Here is a 20,348-nt window from a genome sequence, read left to right on the forward strand (position 1 = left end):
ATGACTGACAGCTCTATGCTTGTCTTATTTTTCGAGAATAATCCACGGTTTCCGTAGCACTTTTTCGAGGACATTAAACATTAAACTTTGCATTACCGAAGGCGGAGTAGGAAATACATGGGCACTTTTATAGTGTTATTTGTTACTTGTGGTTACTTTTATTCCTTAGTTAGAAATTAGTAATTGTAATTAATTAGTTTGAAAAATAAGTGCCTAATTTCTAATTGAATTTAATTAGCTAATTAATTAGGTCATAAACATTTATCTATTTGCTAATTCTAATGTAATTAGTTGCCATCTAATTAGCACAGCTCTGATATGATAAAGGCGCTGTCAGTTGGTGCTGCTCAAGGTTGACTGTTAATGGACAGGGGCACAAAACTTAATTCATGCGCGTCTGGTGTATATAACCTAGAGAACTACTTTTTACCACGATTTACATTATTGTAAAACTCCGCATAAACCTCAACCCATTTAAGTTTACTAAAACTGTTTTACTCTTTGCCCTTTCCTAAGTACAAACCGGGCACCGGCAAGCCCTTTCAACTCAATTCAAATTGAACTCCATCTGGTTTTTTAGATCAATAGTTAAGAGGGTGAATGTTCATAATGACAAGAATGAATAAAAAGAATTTCAGTACTTTTTCCACCCAATTTCCCCGTTTTTTCCTCACTCTTTTTTTCTCTCTTTCTCTCTCTGTTTTCAAGCCCGAAAAAGCGCCTAAACTTCTCCTACTCCGCCTCCTCCGGATCGCAATTTTTGCATCCCCAAAAATACAGTCTCTCGCCCTTTGGAGCCCCCACCAAGTCCTAGTCAATTTTTTCACCCATAGTTTCTCTCACTCGCTCCTTACTCCCCTCTCCTACTTCCTCTTTCGATACACCCTTGTTGCGTCTCGGGCTAAAAAATTTCAGTTTGTTTGGGGATCGAGGCACACAGCACAGCTGAGAGAGTGTGTGGCCGTGCTCCGGCGTCGCGTAATATTCTCCCCCTCCTACTTATTTCCAGCGCCTCGCGCGCTAGCGTTTTGTAAATTCTTACGTCTACTCAGTCAGTCTGATCTCTTCGTTGTTCGCGTACGAGTGTTTGACTGTTGCGATTTTTCGCTACGCTCGCGTGGTCGCCGCTACATGTTTTACGCGCATTTTTTCGCGTTTCTTTTAACGAAAACACACGACCATCGTGAGTTATAAATCATCTAACGTCTAAAATCGAAGACTCAAGTGGAAAATTTGCTAAAAATAAGACGAAATTTGCTATGGCGAGCAGAGGCTTAACGCTTGGTAAGCAGCGTCTGCTATCTATGGATTAGACTTTGGGCCCGGGTATTTGTTTTTGCCGCTTTTTTGGCGTGTCAAAGTTCGAGTCGCGATGGTGCATTACGGTATTAGTTCTCGGATGAGAAGACCGCCAATTCCTCCGCATTCTAAGGAGACGGCGTCCGGTTCCGCGGCTTCGGCTTCGGCTTCTACATCGCGGCATAATTCGTCGGCTAGTGGTAGAAGGCCTAATGTGAAAGGTATTATAAGTGCGCCCCTGGGACCTCCTAATGTCCGCTCACCCTTGTCTGATGATCGGCGTCTTCCAAATGATGTTACTGGCGGAGAAAACACCATCGAATCTTCGGATGAATCTATGCAATGGGATGAGTTTTTCGGTAAGTTTTTTAACTCTTTTTGTGAGTTTATATTACTGTTGATAATCGGGGCTGAAAGTCGCGGTATTTTCACTGTAATTTCGTAATGGATAAATAGTTACCGCTGTCAAGAGGTGTATTTTGGATATTAACAAGATCAAATATCAACTTCTTAATTATAATACCTAGTAATATTCAAGAGAAGAAGTTCTCAAACGTAGTTAAACAGTCACAAAGGTTTAAATTTAAGATTAATCAAAATGGTCTTGTTGGCAAGGGCAAAATAGGCCTAAGGCATTGTTCAGGGTTCATACGAACATGGATAAAAAGGCCTATCAGGTAATTTGGATAAGATCAAAAACCTCCGTTTTATTTTGGAAAATCAGGGATAATTATTTAAATTCCTAACCATTCTACGAAACAAACTTTAGGAGTGTCTAGAACCAAATTTGTTGTAGAGAAAAAAATATGTTCGTTGGCCATTTAGCTCTTGAATTCTGTTGAGATTCCCTTATGTGAGATTATAAAATGGCTCACCAGAACATTTATCAGAAGTATTCGGGGATAACTTGCAAATATCAGGGAAATAGTAAAGGAAATTTCATAGGAACCCTGATTGTTCATCTTATCTCACGTTAACCGCTTTTAAAAACGTTATATCCGTTATCAGTAAAGAATGGTAAAGGTTAGTCCGTTACTGAGCATTTTTGTTAAAAGATTATCTTGCTTTTACTTTAGGTCTAATCTTTATGGCGATAAAAACCAACGCGTTTTAGCATATTTTGCTCTCATTTGAGTTTTTATTTTTTTATCAACAATGAAACTTTATTGTTGCGATCTCGACTCTTATTTTCTACACTCTTAAGTGCTTACAGAGAAAAAATGGATAAAAATAAACTTTAAAAAAATAATTAGTGACGCCTATGGGCCCGTTACGTAGGAGGGGGTCCTCAAAAAGTTGCTTATTTTCAACTTTGTTTTTAATTTAACCCTGTCGCTTTTTTAACTCCTACGCGCCTTGATCTAATATGCAAAAATTAAAAACATAAAAATATAAAAATATAAAAATATATGCGGAGAGTTTTAAATTTCAGTGAGAAAGTATTTTTCCCGCTTTTGCCAAGAGAACCGATACGAGCTAAGTACTGGCTTCCCGCCAATTTAAGCGCGGCGCACGTGCCTGGTTTTGGTTTGCTTATAGCTACAGTTAAAATGAGAAAGCTTGGAGGGTTTACTATATTATACCCTTGGAGTTGTAATGGAAAACTGTGTATGTGTGATTGATTAATATTTTGCTCTCCTTTTTAAGGCGAATTTTAAATATTGCGTAAATAATTCAAGGATGTTATATATGAATAAGCGTTAAGTGTTTAAGTTTAGTAGGCGAATATATATAAGCATAAGTTTATAAGGTATGTTCACCATAAGTTTGTCACTGGCAACTTAGAAACTGGAGCTTGTCATGTAGTGACGTAGGTCATAGATTCGAGGAAAGCGACGCCTGGTGAGGCGCTGTCAATGGCTTAATACACAGACTAAATAGTAACATGGACTGCAAATTAACCGAGTGTAGTCAATTCTCTCTTGTCGTTCTCTAGTAACTAGCGCTCAGTAAATCTCTAGCATTACAAAGTGTAGGTAGTGTCATACTTATGGGAACATATCTTATAAACTTATGATTAAAGTGATGCCACATATTTTTTACGGGTTAAAATTCGTAATTTTAGGGGCTTTGACTTCAAAATATAATGATTTTTGAAACATGGATGATTATATTAGGTTAATTTTGAAGTATTGGTTATTACAAGTTTAACTTATTGGTAGTTATAATACGCTAACTGTGCTAATTATAAAATTAAAAATAATTTAATTAAAACAGAAATTAATTAAGAACAAAGTAATATTCCTAGACCATTGTCTTTTACACCCACGAACTTTCAAACTCCACTCCTGGACTAAAAATATGACTGAGCTAATCATTCTGATATTCCCTGTACACCTTTCACAGCCTACTTAAAAGGATTTTATAGTAGTGATTACATGTAATCTCAAAATTAATTTGGTAAATTACTGTTTTCAAATTATAAAATTAAAAAGAAATTAATTAAGAACAAAGAAGTATTCCTAGACCAGTGTCTTTTACACCCACGAACTTTTAAACTCTACTCGATCTTGGACTAAAAATATGATCGAGCTAATCATTCTGATATTCCCTGTACACCTTTCACTGTCTACTTAAAAGGATTTTAGCGATTATATCATGTAATCCCAAAATTATTTTGGTAAATTACCGTCTTTAAAACTTTGGGTAATTTTACATCTCTAGATATCTGTAACATTGTATCGGAAGTTCAATATTTGAAATATGTAATAAATAGGGAAATAATGACTGGCTCGGGTCACTATCCCGGGCCATTTCCGGTGAAACGTGTTTAATTTCGTCAGTCGCCGGAAACGATTTGGGATTATTTATTGGCTTCTCACACCAAACAATAATTTTATTCGTATATTCATTTTTATGCAGAATACAGATTTAAACAAAACGCTTTCTGTTTGCTAACATATTTACCAATTAAATGTTCAGCTGGTGACTCACGCGTCAGACAGGGTTTTGAAAGGTCAAGAAAAATTTAACGATGTCCAAGATGTAAAATAACTTTAAATTAACCCGTTTTGACATTTGATGCAAAATAGGGTATTGATTAGTTAAGACAGTTATATCCGCTAGACTGCATGTATAAAACTTGGCTCTACATGGGATCTGTCTCAGACCTTTTTACGGTGTTGCAGTTCCAAAGCGAAGCTTGGCACATGTTTACTTTTCATTTAAATGATACTTTCCATCCATGTAGAGCTAAGATAACATTATACCTTACAAGAACGGCCATTTTCGAAATATGAAAGGAAAAAATATTAAAAAAATAAATGATCACATATTATAAAATAGTTATCTTAAAAACGAGGACTTCTGTGTCGCCATGGCGTCTGTTAAACCGAGCCATGACCTTACCCTTACCTCTCCAGCCTGTGAGAATTCAACCAATCCCCTAGGAGTTAGTGGTTCAATTTAGCAGACGCCAATAAACCTATGGCGGTTGGCGCAGTAGTCCTCATTTTTAAGACTAATTAATATGAGATAATTTTTTAATTGAGTTTTCCTTTTATATTTAGAAAGAGAGCATTTTTTTAAGGTATAACCCTTTCCTTAAAAGGAGACTATAGAATTTTGACTGTTTTATTTTAAAAACATCAAATAAAATAGACACTTGGTTCCAATTCGAAGTACTTTATCGCTATTTCGATTAAATAAAGAAATTATGCGATCGCTTTATATGAAATACTAGCTGCTACCCGCGGCGTCGCTCGCGTGTAATAAGAACTTCCATCAAAATGAAGTAAAGAATGGTACATTTTACTGTTACTAATATTTTTGTATAGCACCCTAAGAGCGAAGGCACTCGGCGTTGCCTGTCAGCCCGTCGGGACATTTTTTACTACTTTTCACGCGGACATTATTCCATAAAGAAGGGTTTTTAAGTTTTTGGCCGCCATTTAAAAAGATGGCAACACATCGAACCCGAAAGACCATTCAACCCGTCTATAGGTTAAAGGAAACCAGTGTACTAAATATTTGCGAAATCGGTTGAAAGGCGCGGACTTTGTTGCATAGAGAAGATTTTTTACATTTCTGGGCGCCATTTTTTAAGATGGCGGCGTATTGGAAAAATCTTTCTTAGTACGCGCCTACTACTTATGAGTAACGTTCCTGCAAATTTTCAGCCTTCTAGGGCAAGCGGTTTGGGCTGGGCGTTGATTATCAGTCAGTCTGTCAGGCAGTCAGTCAGTCAGGACTTTGATTTATATAGATATAGATATAGATTGATTTAATTTAAGTTGTTTGATTGGATCCCATGCCACTCGGAACACAATCGTTAATTTCCACTCCAGTTTTTAAGATCTCTCTTATTTGAAAGGCGGTTAGATGCGGCTCATTTAGCCAGCAGTACCTCTCTGTTCTTTATTAATAAATTGCTACGAATAATTCTAATTACGGCCTTGAAGCTTAGCGTTAAGTCTCTAATTCGGTAGTCTACACCCTACCCTACCCTACCCTATAGGGTGCTCCGTTTGACTTCAATGCCGGAGGTTTTTGACTTTTTACCATCAAGGGGTCGCTCCTTAGAGAGAGGGGGAGGGGGGTGTTGTTTAAATTAGGCAACTCTCGCTGACTTTTACATCCTTGTACAAAACTGTCGAAACAACAATTAATTCCATTGTTTTCTGTCGTTAAATGAAAAATTAGCAATTTGAAACCTCGATCTGCAGAGTTTGGAGTCTGTACAAACAGCGTAATAAAATCCGTATTGCGGCAATGTATATGGAAAATGGTATGGGTCCCTTTTGGAGGTCGCTCTAGCGGTGCGTGCGAGTATTAATTTGCATAATATAGAACGTGATTTAATTGCTAAATATAAAATGGTTCGGAAGGTCAAATGGGTTACCGAACGTAATTAGCTCTATTTTTAATTTTGATTTCATATTATAGTAGCTTAATTTGTTGTTTTTAGTTTTTTATTATTATTTCTAGGTTTAATAATTATTTCAAAAATAATATTTTAAAATTCTCTAATTTTGAAAACAATTCCATGATAATAGAATCGCTCAATTCGATTATAAACATATTTTTTAATTCTACCATTGAATATTATTTCAAAAATATTTTAATCAGGGTTGCCATGGGTCAGGGAAAACCTGGAAAAGTCAGGGAATTTAAAAATAGGCTGAAAAGGTTTATTTTTAATTTTAAAAATTTCAGTAAGTCAGGGAATTTTATTTTAGTGGGTGAAATTTCTGGGGATAAGTCTTTATTGAAAGAGTAATGAAAGTTTCTCATCATCCTCTCTTAACACAGAAAACTCTAGAGCAATCCTTAAAAATGTCTAGAATTGTTAAATGCCTTTAAAAATCTCTTAGACTGTTATTTATAGTTAAAATGTTTCTTATTCATTTTGGTGCAACAAATACATTAAACGTGCTGTGAACATTTACACTTTCGGCCTAAAAATCTCAGAAAAAGGTAGTGAAAACCTGGAAAAGTCAGAGAATTTGGTTCTGAAAATTCCGTGGCAACCCTGTTAATATTCTCTAATTTTAAAAACAATTCCATGATAATAGAATCGGTCAATTCGATTATATTTTTTTTATATTTCTGGTATTAATAATTATTTTAAAAATAGTATTTTAATTTTCCCTAATTTTTAAAAAAAAACTCCATGATAATAAAATCGCTTAATTCGATTATCTATACATATATTTTTAATTCTACTATTAACAGTTATTTCAAAAATAATATTTTAATATTCTCTAATTTTTTAAAACAGAAAAAAATTGGTATTAAGGTATTCCAAAGCTATTATTTTAACTAGTAAAAACAACTTTTAAAAATAGCTGTCGGTAACCTTTTAACAATCTAAAGAAAGCAATGCATATAATGTTTGTTATTTTGCGTATTTTCGGAGATGAGAAATTGTTATTGTTTGAACTAATTCGTTACGGGTTTAAATTGCAAATGATCTATTCGCCGCTATGACTCATTCCAAACGAGTAAGACAAGACCACAACTTGAAAGTTTTCTTTAATTTATCGGTTCGTGATGTAAGGCACGAAAAAGTGATTTAGTTTGTTAGAATTTGAACAACACCTACAGTTTTACCGTTTGTTTCATTAAGTTCAACAATGCGCTTGTCATGCGTACAACATAAGTTTATAAGATATGTTACGTAAGTATGACACTACCTGTACTTCCTAGTGCTAGAGACTTACTCTCTGAGAGCTAGTTCGAGAACGACAAGCCAGAATAGACTACACTCGATTTTGCAGTCCATCTAACTATTTAGTCTGTACTAAGCCTTTGACAGCGCCTCACCAGGCGTCGCTTATCGAGAATCTATGACGTTTCACCAACGTCACTTCATGACAAACTCTCAGATACCATGCAGTGACAGACTTATGGAATTTATTTTTGAACTTATGATATAATAAAGACATAACTTAAGAAATCACACTTATTTGAGTTACAATAAGTAGGCTTACAATATAAATAGCAATTAATCCAATTTTAACATGATCAATGTTCGTCATCTTGAACTTATAAAACATGACGTTATTTTTAATAACCTTTCGCCTACGTTTTTCTTAAGATAATTCTGATAGTCACCTTTAAACACCTTGCATACGCCAAGGGCAAGGGGTGCACTATGATTGTCAGAAACGTTTTCAAAACAAAGCTGAAACCAGAAGTTAATGACTTACTTTCTATGAAGTATATTACTGTAATACTTTCTGTTTTTACAAGAGTCGCATTTCCCTTCCACACTATATAGCGAAATGTTTCTCAGCTCATGGAAGATCCTTAGGTTATGGCTCTTGAGCTAAGAGCGTGTTAAGAGTCTCTCGATCGGACCTTCATTGAGCAGGGTTGGTAAACATCCGGCTTTTCCCAAAGATATAAAAGCCAGATGGTATAAATACCACACCACTTAAAACGTTGAATAATAGCAAAATCAAGCCCTTGTAAGATACTTTTACCAAGCATATACTCTAAATTTCCAAAAATTGTTAAAGAGGCATACGCTTGAATACAAACGTCAACATTTAGGAATAAAGTTTCTTGAAACGATTTAACTAGAATTAAGATAAATTAATGACGATTAAAATAATATCCAATTTATTGGGTAGATAGCTCTAGTCTCACTCGGAGAGGTTTATTTTGGTTTCCTAACTTGTTTTTAGTTTCGTTTCGCCTAATGAAACCCTTTTTAATTATGATTTTTGGTTCTGTTTTTGAATTATTATTCCATGGTTCCTTGTTCCTATCTCCTCTAAATCTGAGTCTCTTATACACCCATTGCATTAATTAAATAAATAATGATAAACTATTTTAACCCCGGCTTTTTCTCCATGGTTAGAACCCGTTAAAACTCACATGGCTGGTTCTTTCCATCCCTGTCACTGAGTTTACTATAACGGTGATTCAGGTGATCTAAACCTATTGAAACAGCTGCTGTTTATTCATTTCTCATTCTGTTAACTCTCATCAGAGACCACGTCTAAAAGTTTTATTAGTCCCCACTCATGGGTCGCAAGTCCGTGTTTCCCAACAAGCACTGTAGGGGGCGCGTTGATCAAAAATAATTCAATTAACAAGCTCACCAACGAAGATGGTTTCAAAAGTTTAAAACCCCACCTGTGAACTGTAACGTTAAAGTGTTAGTGACATAATTTTCGTCACCCACAAACTTAAAATGCGAAAAAAATCCTTGAAAAATCTAGTTTATTATGATATGTTTACTTTTTTATTTGGTTTCGTAGCAATTTATTAAATTGCAATCAAAGTTTTGTGTTTGGAAAAGGCCTAGTTGAGATTTTCTTTCGTTTGATGACGTAGTAAGGAGAAATTTTCACTCTAGATGTCGCTCACGTGACGCGCCTGTTAGTGTCACCGCGCAGCGTTAAGCCTAATTTATTCAGATTCGCGCGCAGACGATAGTTCTATATTTTCTTTGCTCGCGCGCGCGCAGCATTAGTAGACTCGGGAGTCTCGGGCGCGCGCGCTTGGCACGTGACGCCTATAAGTGTCTCAGCCTAAGTGTTAAGCCTAATTTATTCAGATTCGCGCGCGCGCCGCATTAGTAAACTCGGGAGTCTCGCGCTTGGCTTTTCCGCGAGATGCCGTGAATGACGTAGCAAGGTGAAAAACCCGCCAAAAATCTTCTCCGCAAATTTGCCTTTGTCCCCCAAATTTCAAGTTTTCAAAGTGTTTTTTCTGTGTTTTCCCTCATAATTAAATATTATTCAAGCATATTTTTGGAATCAGAAGAGTTTAAACTCTCAAAAAAGTAAGGTTTTCTTTAGATTTGAGATAATTTTTAAATCACGTCGCTATTCCTTTAACTAAAAAGAAAAATATTTTCTCTCGACGTTCAAAAATGACGAACGAAAAATTTGATACTGCCAAAGGCAGGACTGTGGCACTACTACTACTACTACTACTACTACTACTACTACTACTACTACTACTACTACTACTACTACTACAGGGCAGGTCAAACTAAGAGCCCCATCGTAGATATCCATCATGTACGATGTGGCTAAAAATGCATTTAGTCGTATACTTCATAGGATAAATGTTATAAAATTCTGCTCAGACAAATTGCTTAGGATCAAATAATATTAAGGTTTTGTTTAGAAAGAAATGTGGAAGTGGCTCAACGTTGAGGTACATGACTTTACCTTAGAAAGTAATTAATGAAGTGGGTTCATTAGAGCATTTGTTGATGAGAGAAAACTTCATCTGATTACGGCGGAAGTGGGTGGAAATTAGGCTTAACAATTTAACCAAACTTTAACTAACAAGCGAAGTTTAAGTTTAGAAGGTGTATGGATTAAGTGGATTGAGTTTAGGTTAGGGTGGTCTAAGATCAGGGTATCCATGGGAAAACAACATTTTTCTATAGGAATGATGCGGAATATACAGGAGTTATTGAACTTTTGGAATAACATCGAAGTAAATAGTTTTCGTGAGTGACTGAGTGGTATTTGGAGATTATTGGAATAATGCAATCTCAGCAAACACTCGAATGTAGAAGCAGGTTTATGTTATTTTCTTCTATAAACTCTATTAATTCAAGGGAATCTCTCTATAATACAATAGATTGAACTTTAATTAAAGGGTTACCTAAGTAATTAAATAAATTTTTATTTTGATATGATGATATTATAAACGCTGAATTTGATTATGTAGCTTTTTAGTCTTAGGATTTATAATTTTTTTAAAAATAATATTTTAAAACTCTGACTTGAATCTACCACTCTTAGATGCTCCAGAAACCGAACAGAGCCTCTTTTCTCTCAAATCTTTTACTCCTTACGTCACGACACGACACACGTCATATAGTTTTAAATTTCAATTTAAACCACGCCTTCAACGTCGAATTGAAATTGGCTCAGAGCTATATTAAATCATAAGTATATGCTTATGACTAAATTTAGTATATCATTAAAAACTATAACAAAGAAAAAACCCTACAAAAATCATAGTCTTCTAGTCTTATAAAGAGCTCTATTATTTTTACTTGTTAAAATAATTAACTTGAATTGCAAGTTACAGGTAGCAGTTAACATTATACTAGCAGGAAAACATTTAAACGCCAGGGGCCATTTTGGTAGGAGTTTGTAACTTTCGTATCACTTTTTTGACGTCACTCTATAGCCTAGCAAACTTGTTTAAGTTTCACCCTTACACAGTGTTGACAAGGAGATAGAGATTCCTTGTGTCGTTTCTATATTTTACTGGTTCTACCATATTTCCAACTTATGAAAACTGTACCTGGTTATGTAATAATTAATCCACGTCTGCTGGTTTTTACTATTTTGAAAACTCGTTTTAATCGTTGATATATCCCAAAACAATGCGTGACCTCCCTCATTACGTACAAGAAGGATATAGATTAACTCAAAGATGTAAAATACATCATTTGTCATCAGCTTCTTTTTTCACCTATCCCGTTATAGTTTCTTAAATTTCAAACAGTTGGCTTTCGGGAAAGGATAAAAGCCTATAGAGAATGACGTATTTATCGAGCAAAGGCTTACGGAAGGCAATAGTTGACGATTAATTCGTATTTATAATAATTCCATCCCACGTTGCAAAATTACGGTATGCTATAAATGAGTAATTCAAAACGGTGTTTCGTAAATCACTGGTAATTCTTGGAAAGTAAAATTATATACCGACTCAATCAAATCTCTAATGACGTAGTATTCTCAAGTCCAAGTTTGTTGAAACTAAGTTTAACATTGAAAATATTTCCCTGGTAATTAGATCCCCTTACCAATAATTTAATCCGCGTTTTAACGTTATCTTCTATGCTTTTCATAGTAAGGTGATTGATAACATTTACACCAGGCCAGGTTACTTGGTGCTGCTCACTAGCCTGGCCTCCTAGTCTGAAAACTGTCTATTTTAATTATTTTTTAGAAAATTGTTTGTTTGTATGTCACAAATCGTTGCTGAATATAACCAAACTTATGATTGAAATCGGTAATAACAGATGAAGGTTTTTGAAGTAGTTTACTTGAATTTAAGCAGTTGGGAAGTTAAGGAAGTCTCATTCAAGACCCGTAGCATTTTAGCTTCATGATTAACCCTTAACCATATTTTTGCCGGAATTGAAAAATAACAATATCATAAAGATATTTCATTCAATTTTGTTTTTAGTGTCTTCATGAACAGGAAACTTCCGGTTTCCAGTTGTTTCGATAGCTAAAAGACCAATGAATGTTACCTAAACTATTACTGATAATGTTTTTCGATTTATTAAACAACCTTTGGCCTAAAATATCAAATCGAAGAGTATACTCTCTGTGAAAGCCAGTAATAAACATTACGTTTTAACCGAACAAGTCTCCGTTCTTGCTATCGTCAAAACATTACTGGCAACACCGGCGAACTTAAAAATGATAGCGCCGTGTTAAATTTCATAATTTTTCTTATGGTTTCTGTTTACTTTACTTCATATGTTGCCAGTTCGTGGCTGTTAATGCTTGGGGCAAATAGAGAACGAGCTAGTCTGGCTCTTTTATAGAACAATTACCCCCTTGAGATAATTTAGTCGATTGGAAGTATTTAAGGAAGCTTCGAATTATGTAAGATTTCGAAAGAGAAGAAAAAACCCGCCCCGTATATACCATGCCCGAGGGGCTAATCACTATCAGATTCCCTGTACACACACCGATTACAAATTACGCTTAATAATTTTTGCACTGTCAAGGGCATAGCTTTTAAAGATTACGCGTAATCATTTTAGCACAGTTGAAGGTACAGTCGTACACTGAGTGACCGGCCCCTCGACGTTAGTGCCGCCTTGAATATTTTAACCCAGCATAGGGAGTGGGTAATTCTTAAGCTTTAGCGCCTCGCGGCCAAATACTCGTATTAATCAGGAACTGTTGCGGGGTCTTCTGCCCGGTGGTCCAACACTCAATGTTGTTTCAACTCCCAAGGGTATCGCTATGACGCCCTGCAACTCTATAGTAAATTTTCAGGGCGCACAAAGGCTCATTGTTTCAACTTGGCGTTTCAATGCCTGGCCAGTCAGGTTACCTTGACCGCGTTCACTCGTCTATGCTGGCGTTATACCAATGTGTCGTGATTAATCGGTGTAATCGCCAAACTTTTAGGGATGGATCCGAATTGTGATGGCGGAGTCCGATAATCCCTTGAGGATTTGGTAGACTTCGTAGCTAAAACAGTCGCAGTTTTCTTTCATTTTCTCATGCACTGCAAATAATGTTAACTTCTCTTAGGGCATTTTTCGTTCAGGTTTGGACATATGGCTTTATAGGGAGTGGACAAAGAGGTGAAAATATCCTCCATTAAACTTCATGCCTCTGCTTAGCCAATCAGATACATTCCCCCACAAGCCTCAACTCTGTAAAGTTTGCCGCCATTTTGGTGGAAAGGGGAGGAGCCATATTAAACTACATCCCTCTGGCCTTTCTCTATAGAATGAGTTTTTAGTAACAAAGATTTATGTTAAAGGAAAAGATCACTGTTACCTTAAAAAAACGGCCTTCGTTTAAATATAAATTAAAGGGAAAATATTAAAAAAATATTTATCTCTTATTATAAAATAATTAGCATTTAATTAGGCTCAAAAACGCTCACTACTGCCTCGCCATGTTTAGTGGCGTCTGCTAGTCAGAAACGAGCATTTAAGTTTTTTACCGGAGCCTACCAGTGAGGCCTTTCTCTAAAGCAGATGAGGTCAGAGCCATGGGAACTGTATTGGAAACGTTTGTCCCATGACGTCATTTTGCTTCATAACTTGATTGTTTATTTCTTCTTTAAAAATGTTGATGGATGAATAATTCCAATTGGTTTGTCGAATTTATGTCACCGAGCATTTAACTTCGTTTTAGTTAATTATTTGGATTATTATAGATAGTTCATTTCAAACAAATCAAGCCTTTGGATTTTGAAGAGACTGTTGTCAAAAAAAAAGCGAAAATTTATAAGCCAAAAAAATATTGTTTGAAGACAAATTCTCAAGTTCAAATTTTAAGAGCTAGACTTGTACATACCTTTATTAATATTGAAAATTCTGAGTGACGCTGACCATTATAATGTTTTGGCGTAAGATAATACTGAACATGATTGTTACCCCCAGGGGAAATCGTGCTCAATTTGAAATGCATGGTTCGCACCTTTACTTGTATTACCTTTTTCTACAAGAATAACCTAGAGATTGTGTATGAGTGGGGGAGTCTGTGTAGTCTTTGCCCGCGGTGTTTTTTGATCCTCGGTGTTTTATAAATGATACCAACTTAATTCCCATAATGGTAATCGCTAAGGCGAATAGACTAGGGATTGTTGATGGCTTAGGGATAAGGGCGGCGTCCCTTTTCATACAGAATTATGATTGAAAACATGGTCAGTTTACCAACTAACATTGCTTGTCTACTTGTCCATTATTTTATAACATGTTTTAGGCTTGGCTGGCTCTCATGGGCTTTTATGGGTAATAACAGAAGGGGATAATAGAAGAAGGATGACACTCTGTATGCTCTTAAAGGCCGACTTCCATCGAAAAGAGTTCTAGCGAACTGAAAATCGAGCATCGAGATTAACAATGACACGACCGTGCCGATTTTCGAATCCCCGCTGGGGTAAACGTTGGAAGGGTTTTAGCTAACTGAAAGCCGTGCAATGTGGTTCTAGCGAACTGAAAATTGGCACGGTCGCTTCATTGTTAGTCTCGATGCTCGGTTTTCAGTTTGCTAGAACCCTTTTCGCTGGAAGTCGGCCTTTAACAATCAACCAGGCACAAACCTTAATTGTCTTGATGTGGAACAAAAACGCACAAGCGCATGCATGCGCCTTGGCAAATAGTTAAGCGCTAATAGATTTAGTAATGATAAGGGAACTATTTATCGCGTATGTGATTCGGTTTAGTAACCTTGTGCACTCGAAATGTAAAATTATGTTGGGAAGAATCATGTTGCAATTACCTACTCCGCTTTGTGCTTGTACACTTCCCTCAAAGAGAAGTGTTATATGCTTCTGGTAATACTAGGTTTAATAATAAATCATTCTTTAGCCTATTTTCCTTCAAGAAAAAAAATCATAATTTATATTAGGTCAAAACTATGGGTTTTGCGTAACATTCTCCCACGAGAATAATTTTGTATTAATCATAATCATTATTAGATACAGTAGACTAGAAAATTGTATGGGTCATTTTGATAAGTGCGTTATTATGTAGATTACTTTGAAATTCTATCCGTAAGAAAGTATATCACAAGCTCGATAAATTAATTGCGGGGTTTTAATTACAACTTGTTCTTCTCTTTCAATACTCATTTTTGAAGTTCATTTAAAGTGAGTATGAGACGCACATTGATTTATAAACGTTCCGCACAGTTTTGCTTTGGCTTTACACCATTATGGCGCTAGTTAGTGATTAGTTGTTTTTTGAAATCCATAAAGAAAACCTTTGGTACAACTTCATTAGTTTGTCAATGGTTACTGAGAGCTTTGGAGGAACTCTAAGCATAGGAAGCCATTTTTTTAATGACGGAATAAAGCACGTGAGGTCGCTAATTTGTCACTCTCATTACTTCTATTTTTTATTATAAAAATTGTTTTAGGCTTAGCGAATTATCTTTTGAAACTGTAAAATTAACAGAAATGGTTTCATTAGTTTTATAATTGATTTTGAATTTTGATGCTATTTTATCAATATAAATCGATTAAAAAATAGTTTTCTTACCATTTCGTTGTCCTTTAAACTAAATAAAGTGAATATTTAGTTAAATCCCTTCCACATGGATACCTAATTTAGTTTTTTTTTTAAAAAAAAAAACGTTCATGTGACGAAAATCTGTCCATCTGCAAATTTCTCAAGGGCTTTAGTTCCCTGGTGCATGATGGCAATGTAATGTTCTCGATTGTACATAATAGTAAATTCGATGGTGAGAGCCGAGAACTCTCTTCTATGTGAAAATCGAAGCGGCCGGATATTGAGTGTTTTTGGAAGCGCGAAATGTGCCCAGGAGGGATGACTCTCTCCAGAAGTAAGTTGAGACTGGAAGTAAAGAACTCTAACATTGGTAGTAGATCCTGGCACTAGTGAACAAATTTTGAGGATTTTATGCCGCTTCCATCGCGCCTACACTAGAGAGAGAAAAATTGGTCGAGTTCCAAAAACATTTCCTACCCCCCTTCCCCTCACCCTAAAGCCGCGGAACACGGACGCGGGTGCTTGAATCTAGTTCGGCCGTCTACCGCCGCGAGCCTCTCACGTTTTGGAGGGAAAATTCAGAAACCGCTACCAGAGGGCCAACCGTTGGTGTGTTATCAAGAATATTCACTTTCGCCAAGTGAAGAATTTGGTTAGCTCAGTACTTCTAGTCTCATCTCACTTCTGTTCTCTCCCATGCATCAGGCACCCACACCACACCTCAGCCGCGGGCAAATTTATTCGCCCTGCCTGCTGTACAGTAGTCGAGCACAAAGCCCTTCTCTTGTGCAATCGACAAAAACAACCTCGGAAGGAAATGCGGGGGTGCAGTTGAACCAGAGATGGGACTGGAAGCGTCACTCTGTTTAGGATGGCACTGTTATTGGAGACTCCGGTGCCAAAGAGAATATACCAATGGGAGTGGAAAATGGAGAGGCTTTAGCTAAGGCTTTATAAAAGGTGCCTTACAGGCTTCGGAATAAGGATTTTTTCCAAACTGATCCTCAAGACTTGGGACCCTTGGTGTTTTGAATATTCAAACTAGTCCCAAGGAACTATGTTTTCAAATTTTAATTTTTATAGTGTTTTTCTGGACTATATAGAGTTTCTGAGTTTGATTTAATTGGTCCAACAAATTAATAAACCGGTTTTGGACTTGTGGACTTCGAAGGCTGGTGTCTTCGAGTGTTAGGGTCTTAGAGAAATACTGTTGGTTTCTGGTGGTAATTGTCTTATTCTCTGGGCGCTCATTATTGGTTGAACTATGTCGTCTGCTTAAAGACTGAAGTCAGTTTAGACTTAGAGCAGCCGAGTCGAAACGTTATAGTAACGAATATTTTTGAGTAATGTCATTAAAAAGTAATGACAATAAAAAGATGACAAGGAAAAGTTTCAATTTGCTCTAATTCTCACACTGAAACATTGAAACTCTAACAAAGGATCATAATATAAAATTGTCTAAATTTGATTGTATATTTACGATACAAATAATTAAACTTGCTTAAGCAGACTACTAAACGGACGACGCTAATCACCCAATCACTTGAGTTGCCGGAACTATATGTCATTGTTGGCACAGGTCAGGATAAACCTGTAAAGTCTGGGAATTTCAGAATTGTCGGATATTGGGGAATTTTAAGAATTTCAAAAAAAAAATCAGGGAGTTTGATTGAAGTGCTAAAATATCTGCTGTTCAACCATCCGGCTAAGAGACGTTTTAGCGACATCACGTTCGCAATGTTTTACGTTATATATTCATAAAATGCGATTTAATCTTAGTTGTTAACTTATGTCATCCCTTATGTTTAGAGCAATTTAAATTTTGACTAAAATCTTCAGGTAATTTGAACTTGGAAATTTCGCGACAACCCTGAGTTGTTTATTTGCTTTTGCCTGTGCTAAATAATGCTTGATCTTCTACTCCTTCTTGGCTTATTCTCTTTGTTGGTACATAAGGGAGCGTCAAGAGGGATGAGGCAGGAGCGTGTCTGCAGGCTCCTAGGCCTCTTTCTGTTTCGCCTTTCGCTTCACCCTAGAGAGAAAGCAGCAGTACCACCCTCCCCCGGGTCGCCTGGTACGTTGAGAGTAGGGGTGCCGATATACTTAATAAGCAGTGTGACATTGTATGGAAATTAAGAGAAATTATTCCGGAAATTATCCACAGTGTATGTACTTACTTGTGGTCTTATAACGCTGTGCTAATAGAAATGCAAATTTTTATGTAAAGCGCGTGCGTTTAAGAGGTGTTCTTTTTGACACAAAGGGCTTGCGTTGTTGCGTATTCAATTATGGCGAAATAATTTTATTTTTTTCTTTTGCTTTGTGGTATTTGGAAAATTTGCAAACAGATTTGTTTCTGGCAAAATTAGTTCCGAATTGAGATCCCTAGTCTTTAATTATTCTTCGGAAAGAATATAAAAATGTTCCACATTGGCAAAAAGTATTTTATGTTTCTTGAATAACATAATTTGTGCGAAAATGAATTTACGGTGTCTTTTTGGAACCATAAACCTTAAGGCTAAAGTTATTTAAAAATGTCCCGTTACGCCAAAATCTTCCAAAAGTTATGTCCCTTTACGTCGAAAATCTTTCAAAAATTATTTAAAATGTCCCTTAACGTTGAAAATCTTTCAAAAATTATTTAAAAATGTCCCTTAACGTCGAAAATATTCCAAAAATTATTTAAAAATGGCCCTTAACGTCGAAAATATTCCAAAAATTATTTAAAAATGGCCCTTAACGTCGAAAATATTCCAAAAATTATTTAAAAATGGCCCTTAACGTCGAAAATATTCCAAAAATTATTTAAAAATGGCCCTTAACGTCGAAAATATTCTAAAAAGTATTTAAAAATGGCCCTTAACGTCGAAAATATTCCAAAAATTATTTAAAAATGGCCCTTAACGTCGAAAATATTCTAAAAATTATTTAAAAATGGCCCTTAACGTCGAAAATATTCTAAAAATTATTTAAAAATGGCCCTTAACGTCGAAAATATTCCAAAAATTATTTAAAAATGGCCCTTAACGACAAAATCGTCCAAAAATTATTTAAAAAAATGTCTTTTAACGTTTAAATCTTCCAAAAATTATTTAAAGAAGGCCCCTTATCGTCAAAATATTCCAAAAATAAAATATCGCACGAATCTCAGAAATTCCGAAAACATGTAAGTTAAACTTAAAAGTATATACTTTGTAAAATGTTCTTAAAACCACAAATACCGAAATTTCCGACATCCTGATATGCTGACACCTTTATTAGGGTGTCAATTTAAGTGTCAACTACAAATTTGATATACACATCTAAAACCAAAACCATAGTGCTAAACCAAGGTGTTCAATTTCAAAAATGAAAAAATAAAAAAAGAAAAAACCTAATCCGTGAAATATTATTCAATCTTATGACGAAAAAATGTTAAAAACTAACACAGAGTATAGCTAGGGCCTATATTTAAAACTCATAAATTAGAGTTTCTAGGATCCTTGACACCGACGCTATGGCAAAGCTTAAAACTAGTTTGCAATCCATATAGATAGATCTCAATCTTTTTTCGTATATACATAGTTGGGATGTTTAGTGAGTCGCTCGATAAATCACGGCGGCGAATATGTTCATTAATACTCATTCCGTGAGCCAGCCTGGAGTTCGCGCGCCAGAAGCGAGTGAGACTTCACTTGATTTATTTATTTAGTTGACCCTCTCTCCTCCCCCATCCCCCTTGACGAGTCTGCTTGGCCCAATGCCCGTCGCGCTTATCACCAGACGGACGAGTTATATTTACGATATCACCATGCATGTTCCCATTCTTTTACGTTACCCTTATACCATTACGATTTTCGACCTTTATTAATAAAGTCCGATTAGAAGTACATAAATGCGAAGGTATTTATATCCGGTCGTGCAAAATGTACCTTTTCTTTGCGGTTGTTGTACAAATTGTACAAGTTCTGGTCTTGAAGTATAGACAGAATTAGTTACCGATTTTCTCCAACTGAATGGTTTATTACTTATGGTTGATCTATTGATACTGGGTGAAGGTATCCGAAGTGGTTTGGTAATTTATATTGGTCGTGCAAAATGTACCTTTTCTTTGCTGTTGTTGTAAAAGTTCTTTGTTTGTTTGTTTGGATGTCTACTGTTCTTTACACACTATTAGTTACCGTATTTCTCCTAACTGCGTGGTTTATGTTAATAACCCTAGGTCCCACCAAGTCCCATCAAAACTTGCAGAGGTTAACGGTAATAGTTAGTATAGGGCGCTGTCGGTTAGCTGTGGCATAGGGGCTAGCCACCACCCCTCTATACATTGTAAAGGGACCCACCCGTAAACAAGCCACAGGCTTAGTGTGGAAATCCCTTCATAGACAAAGCTTATATTACTATATTATTATTATTATTATTATTATTATTAAACCCTATTTTAATGAAAGGTCCTTAATCGACCTTAAAATCGGTATTAGGTCCGTAATCGCCCCCTTTTTCCAAAAATCGCAGAAAAAAGCATTTGCTTGATATTAGTCAAGGCTCCTGGTCAAGGGAGGTTTCTAGAATAGCTGCAAAATGAAGTTCGAAATAACTCTATTTGGTTGAAATAAAAAAAGCGTGATATAATGTTCACTTAATATTTAAAAACGTGCAAGTTCAAGACATTTTTAGGTATTAAAGGTGTTATTTTGTTCTACCAGTGGTCCTTATATTTGGTTGAAGCCTTGCACTGGGTTTTTAATGGGTATCTACATATTCAGGAAACTCACGGTTTCAAGACTCTTAAAACACCCAAGCAGTGCTTGGCAGTAGCATACCTATTTCTTACATGTATATTTCGAAACGTTATTTGTTTCTTTGAATGCCCGTTCTTCATGCACATAACGGGCACAATTAGTTACTGAATGATAAACTTATGGTAATA

The 20,348-nt window shown here is 35.9% G+C and overlaps 1 protein-coding gene across 1 annotated transcript in view; it reads left to right on the top strand.

Moving 5' to 3' along the window:
• Positions 1 to 928: 928 nt before the first annotated feature.
• GEFmeso (Guanine nucleotide exchange factor in mesoderm) overlaps positions 929 to 20,348 on the top strand; it is a 139,661-nt gene continuing 120,241 nt past the window's right edge. The window contains exon 1 of the mRNA XM_089860605.1: positions 929 to 1,658. Within this exon, the coding sequence (XP_089716731.1) occupies positions 1,373 to 1,658 (286 nt within the window). The 5' untranslated portion in view covers positions 929 to 1,372. The remainder of the gene's footprint in view (positions 1,659 to 20,348) is intronic.

The sequence above is a fragment of the Phalangium opilio genome, unplaced genomic scaffold, assembly GCF_054372755.1.
Source record: "Phalangium opilio isolate 3A_F unplaced genomic scaffold, DU_Popi_V2 ptg000002l_1, whole genome shotgun sequence".
NCBI classification, from domain to species: Eukaryota; Metazoa; Arthropoda; class Arachnida; order Opiliones; family Phalangiidae; genus Phalangium; species Phalangium opilio.